Here is a 12,208-nt window from a genome sequence, read left to right on the forward strand (position 1 = left end):
CCGCACCTCTCATGGCCTAAAAGACATAATGGTGGTGCAAGGTGCATTCTTGTTTCCCTGACATGATATTATCTGTTGAGTGGACATTCTACTCACTAGATCTCAATCCCATGGATTCCAGTGTATGGCCGATTTCGGAGCCTAAGATCTGCCCTAAGTCACACAAAAGATTGGACTCTTAAAGAAATCACTTCAGCAGGAATAGGATAGATTAAAGGTAAATGACTTGCAGTGCATGGCTGAAACTTTCAATAAGCGATTGTGCCTCTGCATCAGGGGCGCCCCAATGGCAGGGCACTGTGACTGCCCATAAATTACCTTACTCAGCAAATTTGGTCTTATAATTTGAGAAATTTGGAGAAACATTTGCAATATTGCAATTTTTAAATGCCCAAATGTCCCTCTTCAGTTAGTGTGCAAATGCCCATATTTTAACATTGACAAAATCTGGAGTTACGTTCGGCAAATTGAGAAATTCCTGTCATGTCTTCCAAAAAATTTAAGTTTGGGGCGTCCCTCCTCTGCATAACTGAAAAAAATGTCCCTTTGAAATCAATTAGATTTGTTTCATTAGTAAAAGTTGACTCCTTTTACTATTTTTTGTGTTTTGTGGATTTATTTATTTTCAATAAAGTTACATAAAAAATAGTTTGTCTATGTGCTATTGCCTCACTCTGCAACATATTGACTTCTAAAAGCAAATATAGGGTTAAGAGATTTTTCTTCACTGAAACTGTTAATGTTTACAAGTGAAACAGGAAGGAAAAAAGACTTACGAATTGGCATCTATTTCAAAAACATCATACAATCTTACAACACGTGGATGGTCAAGTGACTTATGGATATTGTACTCTCGAAGAGCATGCCTGAAAAGTAAATTATTATAGTAAGAAATAACGGCCAAACAGTTTCAATTACGTTGTAAGACCTTAATAAGCATTATATAAACTTAATAAACATTTTAAAGGACCAACATGACAAAAAAACGTTACATATATACAAAAACAAACTTAAGATAAAAATGTATTTAGGGTAAAATACATTTACAGAAAATCTAAGTGTAAAATCAGCACTCGCCCTCCCCACAAGTAGCAGATTTTTTTCCAGAAAAAAGAAATTTTCATAAATTTAATATGTTTAGTGGAGAGAATACCCTCTTTAAAATAATAATAATTAAAAAAATATATATCTACAGAATGTTTCTAGACAAAAGGAAATTAGCTTTAACAAAGCAAGCATAATTAATCTTAAGTTACCTTAATTAATTTTTCTACTTGAACGGCAAAAAGGAAGAATTGCTAATATTGCATACTAGTTTTTGGAAAAGATCTACATAAGTTCTATATACAGGGGTACCACTGGGAAGGGGGGCATGGTGCAGATTACAGCATTGAAAGTTTTAGAGGGGGTTGAGTGGTATTTTTTTTTCTTTTTTAGTGGGAGGAAGGGTCTTTCCTTGCTCTTGGGGGGATGGATACTCTTGATATATAGCTAGAATAATTATAAGGTTGAACGCTCTTAATACGATCACGTTTAATATAAAAATCACGGCTAAAATAAACATCTTGTTCGATGAGTTTGGTTTGCAATTTAACTACGTTAAAAATTTCATGCATAATACAAACATTAAATTGAAATTATCGGCTAAGATGAACAAACATTCCGACCTCTTTACTTGAAATGTTCATGGTTAAATACTGTAATTTTCTTTTTTAGAAATGTTCATCATTTCATGAGACTTTAGTAAAAGTCTCATTGTGTATCAAGGAAAAATATATTGTAAATATTTTGCATAGAAAATAAAACCCATACATTTGTTTACCTGTGAATATTTCAATTTACTAGACTGGAAGATAAAACTGTTCATCTTCCATTGTGGATAACAACCTATTCTGTGATTGTCAATTTTCATCTTCCTTTTTTAATATTTTCCAAAAACATTAATTTATAAGAAATAAGTGAAATGTTTCTGAATGTACTAATAGTAATACAGTCGGACCTCCATATATCGAAGTAGCAAATTGTCGGAAAATAATTCGATATATAGAAATTTGCGACATATAGAAACGATCTTATTTTATCCTAAAAGTCTCCTAGAACATTAAAATTAAAGCTAATTTACGTGTATGAAACCAAATTTCAAATTAATACGAGCATTGGATTAAATAAAAGTTAATAATTAAAAAAATAACAGAAATTACATTTTTGTGCCTTCATACATACATCTTCATTCTTCTTTAATTCAACTTGATCCGCAACATTAGGGGATTTTTGTTTTGACAATGTAAGCAAAAGAAAAGTAAGAAATCAATGTACTTGAATGATTTTTACTGCAGCTAAAAAGACTAGGAATGATGATCAGCAGACAAAAGGGAGAACTTGAAACTGATTTCACAATGTTACTGGTTACAACTAAGATTTGAAATAAACTTGAGGGAATTTAAGAAATCCAGAACGAAATAACGACCTATCTACAAACCCCTCAACCCCAGATTCCTTATGAGTTTCGTAGCAACCTTAAGTGAACATAATTTTCTCCCCTAACCTTCATTTTTCATGAGACAAACAGTCTAAAGTGGAAAAAAAAAAAAAAAACCTACGGATGTCTCGAAAAAAAAATCGATATATAGAGTTTTTTTGATATATAGAAACAATTTTTCTATGTAATGAACATAGTAATTTGCTGGGATTTCGATATATAGAAAATTTTGATATGTAGAAGTGCGATATATGGAGGTTTGACTGTATTTTAAGAAATTTATAGGTATGCATTTCTTAGTTTTTTTTCACAGGTTCACTCATTCACGGTTCTTACAAATAACGGCTAATACAAACAAATTTGTAGATTTTTTACATTTTGTATTAACCAAGTTCAACTGTATATGCAGCATTTACTTATAGAAGGAAAAGTCTCCTCTCTTTGCAACTCAAATAAGAACTGAATTTTCTTTTTCAAAGTTATAAATATAAGTCTGTAAAATACACAACAATATTTTTTACACATACAGTGAAACAACGAACTTCAAGGGACCACAAATTCTGTTCATTGTAATGGGAATTTTATTGTTATAGAATTTAATCAATGTAATGGAAATTAAATTGGACTGAAAATTTATTTTGGCAAAACTGATATTTCATAGCAACAGGATTTCACTGCATTTTCAGCAATACTTAAATACTTAATATTTTCAGAGTTTTACAACACATGTGAATGCAAACCACCTAATAGTTATGAAGGTTAATATGTGAGTCTTTATCGATAAAAACTCAAATTATGCTAGAGGGAAGACTTCTGAAAGATATGAAGGGACTTATTTTTGGAAAAAAAAGAAGAAGGAAGAGAAAAGTTGCGATATTTTTGTAGATCACATTCCTTTAAAAGTTTTCATTCAATATTTTCTCTTTTTTCATTAAACTTATACCAACATTTCAAAAATATTTCAAATTTTTACAAAATCTAAATTGAAATTCTACCTGAATTTTAACAAAACAAAAACATTAAAGTAAACTTTTGAATCAAAAATAGCTTAAACACTGAATTAAAAAAAAGTGGCACTCACTTGATATAATTGGCTTTTTTGTCGTCCTTCCAATCCTTATTTAATTGATGAACTTTACAAGCAACATACCTTTGTTCTTTTAAATCGAAAGCCTGCAAATTGGTGTAAGTTAAATTAATATTTATTTAAGGTTTTATTCATTAAAAATTCCAATTTCATAATTAAAAAAAAAAAAAAAAAAGATAGAGAGAAACTTGAAATGAAAGTCATACCTTGTGAACTTCACTAAAGCCTCCTTTGCCTAACAAAGTTAGTAAAAGATACCTATCGTGTAATACTGGATGATTATTGAATCTGAAATTGAGAAATCAATTAGGAATTTGTAAATACAAAGCATTATGTATCACATGCCTGTAAGTAAAATTGCAAAACAAAGTGCAATTTTAAAATGGAAAGAAACTTGAGACAGCAGAACCAATTTTATTTTAAACAATTTAAATTGGAAGCAGTATAATATAGTGTTTTAAGAGCAGCTATTAACACTTGAAAATAAAAATGCAATAGCAGCATTGATAAATGTAAAAAAGAATTTTTTTATTGGTTCAACAGTTTGTTTTAGAATATATAGTTCTAACGTAATGTCAACAAATCTGAAACATTTAATTAAAAAGTAGAATTTAAATCTCAAGTAGACAATCTTAAAACTGACTTTATTTTACAACACTTAAATGTCCAAAAATAAAAGTGTGTGGTGTAAAACAAATAACAACAAACATTCAGACAAACATCAATATTTCTACATTCCTTCACGTTGATGAAAAGATGATTCAGTGAAATTGTACCAAACAATAAACAACTTAAGGGGAGTACTGATAATGATAATGCATTGGGGAATTTGAAACAAAGCTGTGACATGGCTCAAAAAACAATATATCTAACAAGGAGACTTAGGCTTAAATTAGTTCTAATAAAAATGCATAGTACCAGTATTCTTTAAATTCCAATTCAAAGAGTAAAATCTTATCTGAATTACTTTCAGAAAACCTAGTTAAAATTTTTAAATGTATTTATACCTCACAATCTCTACTTGAAATCCTTATGACAGTATATGTGAGAGCAATTGCTTTTCTTCCATATTGCATACACAAGAATTGTGTTTTACTTATTTTGCAGATTATCTACGAAATTTGTTTATCAGTGGTTACTACTCCATTCCACAGATAATTGGGAGTTTACTACAGATGAAAATATGAAAGCAATTACATAATAAAAATTAATTTGAACTTTGACATCTTGAACTCAAATTATGTTTTTTGCAATCAGGAGGGTGTGTGTATGTAGGCGTGTGTGTGGGAGGGGTATGTGTATGTAGGTATGTGTGTTTTTGTGAGTGTGTGTGTGGGTAGTTGTGTGTATGTGTGTTTGTGCGTGGGGGGGGGGGGTATGTGTATGTGTGTGTAGGCATGTGTGTTTGTGTCTGTGTGCAGGCATGAGTGTTTGGGTAATTGTGTGTATGTGAAGGTGTCTGTATGTATGCGTGCGTGTTTATGTGTTTGTGTGGGTGTATGTGTGTAGGTGCGTGTATGTATGCGCATAAGTGTAGGATATTGACGCAACCTGGAGAGTTTTCGCTAGAGGAGCAGCATTGTGAGGCCCGCAAAGGGTGGTGCTGCAGAGGGAGGTGGGGGGAAAATAAAATCATAGGAATTCAAAACCGTCAAGTGAGAACAATAAGCAATCGTGATTGCTCAAAAAAAAGAGCAAACCCAGAAACTTAACACCAACAGATAGGCACAGGTTTAACATCTTACAAGAATATAGTTATCAAAGGCAGTTATGAAAAAAATAAACAAACCTAGATTGATCTTCGTTATGTATTCGTTTTAATTCTCGTATATGAAGATTTCTTTCCCTTTCCAACTTTTCTAATTCTAATTGCAAATCAGTGTCCTCTTTCTTCAAGGAAACTTGTCTTAACTTAAAAATTTCTTCTTGTTCATAATACTCAGACCAGCTGAGAATGCTAAAGGAAAAGATCGCATTAAAAATTAAAAAGTGCTTTTATACATATGCAACAAAATACTCCGGAAAATATAATTCAATCAACTTCAGAATAAATGTTACAGAATATCAGCACAGAAAGAGAATAACATGTACATATTACAGCAGTAGAAAATAGATTACAGTCACCTTTTGATATCTTAAAGTGCAAGGGACTGCAAAAAAATTTGTCACAACCAAAGTTTTAGGTAACAAAAAATAGAAATTAATTTGTTTTTAAGACAGCAATTAAAACAACACACAAATACACAGAAAAGGGTGAAAACTTATTTTTTTCCTCAAAACTAGAAGGTCATAAACTTAGATATGGTTTAAAATGGCAGCTATCTTATGCTTGCTTTTCTAAAACTTCAATACTACAACAATTCACTACAAGTTACGAGTGCATAAAGTCTCCAATCATTCAAACTTTCATAATTGAGGAATTGAACAGGCTTAGGCTCCTCCGAGGGGATTGGGCACTGCTACATGGCATTGTGGACAATTCCTACTTACTAAACTGGGGAAGGATAACAGCCATGTGAATGCTTTGCATTGCTAATCCTTTATCAAACTATTTCTACTGGACATTTTATACTAGTTCTAAAGATCCACTGAAAATGTTAAATGGCAGGGAGCACAGCTTAACTCTTACTTTTGTCAAATGAGGTGGGGACTTGTCTATTCCCACTCGAACCACTAAAGGAGCAACTGGTAAATGTTAAAAGATTGCTACCTGACATTTACGCTTAGAAAAAACCGAAGTGGATTAGGAGCTAATGAAAAAAATTCACATACACTACATTTAGATCAATTTTGGATCATCCAAAAACTTTGACACAAAATAGAGTTAAATGAAGTTGAGATATTAAGAGTTGACTGTATATACTTTTTCAGTAAGCAATAAAACAAAATAGATTCCTTCATAAAACATATACTAGAAGCATAAATTCTCAGATTAAAATGAATATATGGCTATTTTGAGAGCTTTAACTTAATTTAAATAAAAATAATAATAATTGATAATAATGAAATAAAAACAAATATCTAGTTTTGAAGCTTAAACAATTATAAAGATTTTTTAATTTGAAAAACGGACAACTTAACATATTTCAAACTATTACTTTGGATTAAAATATATTTTAAGGCTTTAGAAATTTATATCAAATTGCCTGAAAAATATATATATATATATATATATATATATATATAATCTTTGACCACATTTCAATTTCTTTGAAGCAGAATTGATATGAAGTTTAAAATTTTTTTCAGATGTGTTCCATTCTTATTGCTCTTTTAAAGTTTTCAACTCTTAATTTATCCTATTCTCTATTCTCTTGCGCACATTGCAGTGTTTCTAAGTTAGGCACATTCCAAGTAAGTTCTTTCTCTTTTTTTAAAAAAGGCAATTTTATGTACCCCTTACTTCTACTTCTTTTAGGGTTGTTAAGTGCAATGTAGAATTATGCAAGACACATCAAGGATCTTATAGACACCTTTATTAATGGATTCCTGTATTCTGTGAGAAAAAAGTTAAAAATTATGAAAAAAAATTGTTTATGGTTAAAATGTTTAATGATTTAATGTGCCAAGATACTCTCAAAAGTCAAGGCATTCAATAGCGTTTAGAAAGAAGTAATGCAGAAACAAAGGTGCACACAAGGGGAGGGGGGATTATAGAGCAAGTTGCAATGTTTCCATCAAGTTTTTTTTTTTTTTTTTTTTTTTTTTTGGGGGGGGGGGGGTAATTTTTATTATTTATTTATTTAAATTTATTAATTAATTAATTTTTAATTTAAATCCTTTATTTTAATCTGTTTTTATATTACTTAGTTTGTGTGTGCATGTCATTGGCGGACAGAACTTTTCAAATATAATAATAATAATAATAATTAAAAATAAATAAATAAATGAATAAAAAAAATTTTAAAAATAAAAAATAAATTAATAAAAAAAAATATTTAAAAAAAAAACAAATAAAATAAAAATGAGAGCTAAAAAATAAAAAAGGGAAAGAGGGTTGAGATTTTTTTTGGGGGGGGGGGGATTGCGCCATTGAACTTGAGGGCGATGGGCACCATTGAACAGAAAAACACATTTGCCTCATCAAACTTAGGAAAAGTGAATGATATTTTATTTGAGATTCAAAAGAACAGTTGTCTTTAAACTTTCCCATATCGGCTCGCTTTACTTCAGGAACATATCTGGTGTTCCATTATTATTGTAAAGTATTAACATTAAGTGCAGGCAACATATATGAAAAATAGTGCAAAAGACGAAATCAATAAACGAATGACAATAATTAACATACTCTTTGGGGGGTTCGGGTCTAATAAAATCACCATTGGCTAATGCAGAATTCATGTTTGCTCGGCCTTTCGGTTGATTGGCATTTGGTTTTTTCTTTCCTAATAATTTACGTTGCTTTTCTATTTCTTCTCGTTCTAAAGCTATTGTTTCTTGCTTTCTATATTTATAAAATAACATAATAATTACTATAAAATAATACACATAGTAACACATTAAGAATGAAGCATGACATTATACAAATACCAACAAAGTATCTTTTAGCAAAAAAAAAAAGAGAAATTATCGGGTTGTTACAGCAGAAAATGTTCTCTTTTCTATCCAATGTCTCACTTCACACATCTGTGCTCTTCAGAAGTTTCACTGCACTACACTGTTGTGCAGTGAAAAAAAATAAAATAAGTTAAGTTGTGAATATAGCATCATGTGCATTATATAAAACTTTTTGCCTATGGCTAATACAGGCTAGCAAAATCGCCACGAATTCAGGACTTAACTTCAAGCATGTTAAGCAGAAAATGTTCAAGTACAAACTTGAACATTTTCTGCTTAATTCCATTTACTTCATTTATTTAAACATAAAAATTGTCTGTACGGATTTCAAACTAAGACACTGACTGAAATTAACTGCACCACAGAATGAGCAGTGAAGATTTTACAACAAGAACGGAACTTTTGAGTTCATTTGTATAAGCTATGAAGTTAATACAGTTGAGCTCTCTTAATACGACCCTGGTTAATAGTTAATCCTGGCTAAAACAACCATTTAGTTCATGGAGCTTGGTTTGTTATTTAATATTAAATGATATAAAAATGTAAGTTTCAGATATCTTCTATTGTAGATTACCACATTGTTCATTATCATCCTTTTTTTTTTTCAAATATTTTATCCAAAAATGATAGACATTAAGAGGTAAGTTCAAATATTCTGAATATACTTGTAATTATATTGCAATGTATGTGTTAATAATAATAAATAATAGAATTCCTTTTTATCCACTTCTTTCTTTTTTTCACTGTTTCATGTATTCATAGTTGTTGCAAATAACGGCTAATACCGTATATGTAAGAATAACAGGATGGAACACTAGAAGAATCTTTTCAAGATTTCCCTGCAACTGCTAAACCATCCTGTTCGTTCCAAGAAATCAAGGGCGCCCATATGCAAAATTGTAAGGGGGGGGGGTCAGATATTTTCCCCATGGGTTAGGAGGGCATTTTCTCCATGGAAACCGATTTCAGGACAGATTAGAGTATTAAAATATTTCATTTTTAATAACTTATTCATTAATGGCTGGAGAATAAATGTTTTGACATTTTTGCAAAGAAAAAAGTACCAAAAGCAAGGAAGTTTTAATTTCAAAGGGGGGGTCGAGGCTCCCCTTGCCCCCTATATGGGCGCCCTTGCAAGAAATGCTGTCGTTAGTTGGCCAAATCATGTGGTATTCATCATTTGATTGAAAATGTTTTTTAAAGGAATTTTGACATAACCGTGTTATATTTTTGTGCAGTAAGCTTTCAACTGCACAAATAGATGTTCAAAGATTTCAGAATTATCAATTCGTTATAAAGTGTACGTTTACGCTACTAAAATCGAATTTATGTTATTTTACATAAATTGGAAAGATAAATACATGTAAAAGGAATGGTATACAAATTTTGATATTAAGGGCTGTAAATTAATAGAAAACACTCTAAATGCGACAGGTTATGGAAATGGATTATATAAAAGAAAATATAATGATAATTAAAGATTAATTTATCTAGCCACCTTCTTCTTATGAGACCCCAAAACTTAGAACAATAGAATTGCAAATGTGATTCAAAAATTTCTTCCTCTTAAAATTAAGACTAGTAGCAAAAATATCCATTCCCAACAAAATAAGCATTTCTCTAGTTTGCTACTCTGGGAAAAAGTGGCTTGTGTCTGAGGTGCTATTTTAGAAGAGGGAAAAGCCGAAATGAAAAGCAAAGTAGAGAAATGTAACACACAGTTGAAAATATTATAACACAATCCATTTGCACAAAAAAAAAAAAAAAAAAACATTTTTATGTTTATTCCTGGAATTTGATACTTTGACTTTTAACTGTGATATACTGTCGGCTCTGTTTAATTGAATATTGTTGGTTCCAAGAAATATTATTATTCGATTACGCGAGGTAATTTGATTATGCAGGGAAATTTGCTTTACCTTTCCAAATTGACAGCATTTGCTTTACATCCTAACAATAATAAATTAATAGCTGTATGAAGGAAATAAGTAATGTTAGTTTTAAAATGCTTTTGAAATAAGCTAAGTAATCTACAAAATAGTTTAATAATTAGTATGTATGGAAATTATAAAAATGCAACTTACAACTTGAGAAATGAAACCTTTCTTTTGGCATTTTTTTTTTAAACTCCATCATAGTGGATCATTGTGGATAACCTGCTCAAGTCTTATGGAAAACTTTTCCTACTCTTTTTTATACCTCCTCCTCAACGGTGTTTTACCTTTCAAATTTATTATTTATTATCGTCAGAGATGTGTATGCTTCTTTGCGTTATTTCATTTATTTACCGACTGCCAGAAGGTCTTACTTACTAGTTCTTTTTTTTTGTAATGGCATCAAAAAGAAATTAGATAGGATAGTGGAAACGTTCGGACATAATATGAATGTTTATTTCCATTTTTTCAAAAAATTTCTCAGCAAAATATTGGTAAAAGCTGATCAATATTTTTCGATTATCCGGGGAAATAATTGGATCAAGCGGGGATCTTCAGCATTGCATCTATTGGGAAATATTCTGTTCCGAGATGTTTTGTTCGTATAAGCAGGGTATTCGTTTATCCGTTACTCGATTAAGCGGGGCTGACAGTATTTGAATACAAGCAACCATTATGTGTCATAATATGTAGTATCAAGTAGGGATGCACTGATTAATAGACAGTACCGATTAATTGGCCACTTAGCCGATTATTTATAATCGGCCAAATTTTGCCAATTTATCAGCGGAAAAAATATTTGTCAAAATAAATGTTTTTAAGTATACCTTCAACAAAAAACTAGGGCTGGTATAAAAACCGATTTTTTTTTGAAAAAAAAAAAGTTTTTTTTTTTGTTTGTTTAAAGCAAAAAAATGTTTTTTGTTTGTTTGGTTGTTTAAATCAAAAAAAACGGGTTTTTTGTTTAAACCAGGTTTTTTTGGTATAAATTGGGTTTATTTGGTTTTTATTACCATTTGAAAGCAAAACAATTTTATTTTCGGAAAATCATGAAAATTTTAAGAGTTAAGGAATGTTTAATATTTATATTTGTACCTAATTTCTTTCAAAATAATTAAATAATTCAGAGTAAAATCTAGTAATTTCATTTTCTCATCTTAGAGATTTCTATAGGAGAATATTGTTTGAAAATCTTCTAAAAAATAAATATGCATTGGGAGGGGTTGGTCAACGGTGGTGCTGCAGAGGAAGGGGGAAAATCAAAACATCATTCAGCAGTCAAATGAAAGCAATAAGCAATTTGTAATTGCTCAAAAAAAAGTGACGGAGGAATCGGCAGTGTCAAAAAATAATCATTATGCTTATTAAAGAGGTGATTAATCCGCCGATTATCAACTACCGATTAATCGGTAATCGACCAATTCGCTTATTGGTGCATTCTAGCATTAAAAAAAAATATTGGTATGAGTTGTTGGCATGATCATGCCAGCAACATGTACAGCATTTCTTCAAATGCATAAGAACTTTTTAGAAAGCTAATACTTTGTATTACAATACATAAAGGTTCATGGTAATAGAATTTATCGAAATTAAAAGTCAAAGCTAAAATTATGGGAACAAAGTGCGAGTATATGTCTAAAAATGTCTTATTTCAGCAAATAGAGTGAGAATTATTTAATAAAAACTTTCATACATTTGCAATAACATAAGTGACAAATCACAACTTAAGTAAACATTACTTAGAAAATCTTACTTAATTAACTCAGTGAAGGCAAAGCCGTCAACCCAGTTTTCAGCAAAGGATGCACCTTGTCTCTGAGTAATGAATTGACCAAGCCTCAGCCTATTTTGCATGCATTTTTGTCGGCAAGCCTTTTTCTCCATTAACGACTGCAGGGGGAAAATTCATTAATAAAAATATACAATGGAAACAAAGAAAATTTTATTTAGTTAAGATTCAATCAAAAGATAGTAAGTTAATTATTTACAATCCAGGTTATACCAACCTATGCCATATAATAAAAAAGTAAAATTATTCAAATGGATATTTTTTTTTTAAAACAAACTAATATATAGATCGAAAATGCTCTCTTAAAATGGGAAAAACTCAAAAGCAAAAAAAAAAAAAAAAAAAAAAAAACAAAAAAAAAC

At 30.4% G+C, this 12,208-nt stretch overlaps 1 protein-coding gene across 1 annotated transcript in view; it reads right to left on the bottom strand.

The window, feature by feature from the left end:
- Positions 1 to 12,208, bottom strand: part of LOC129234131 (serine/threonine-protein kinase tousled-like 2) — a 50,803-nt gene that overhangs the window by 17,386 nt on the left and 21,209 nt on the right. The window contains exons 9-14 of the mRNA XM_054868025.1: positions 11,811 to 11,947; positions 7,855 to 8,010; positions 5,356 to 5,523; positions 3,773 to 3,854; positions 3,561 to 3,652; positions 777 to 866 (exon numbers count right to left, since the gene is read on the bottom strand). Coding sequence (XP_054724000.1) covers positions 777 to 866; positions 3,561 to 3,652; positions 3,773 to 3,854; positions 5,356 to 5,523; positions 7,855 to 8,010; positions 11,811 to 11,947 — 725 coding nt within the window. The remainder of the gene's footprint in view (positions 1 to 776; positions 867 to 3,560; positions 3,653 to 3,772; positions 3,855 to 5,355; positions 5,524 to 7,854; positions 8,011 to 11,810; positions 11,948 to 12,208) is intronic.

The sequence above is a fragment of the Uloborus diversus genome, chromosome 1 (assembly GCF_026930045.1).
Source record: "Uloborus diversus isolate 005 chromosome 1, Udiv.v.3.1, whole genome shotgun sequence".
NCBI lineage: Eukaryota > Metazoa > Arthropoda > Arachnida > Araneae > Uloboridae > Uloborus > Uloborus diversus.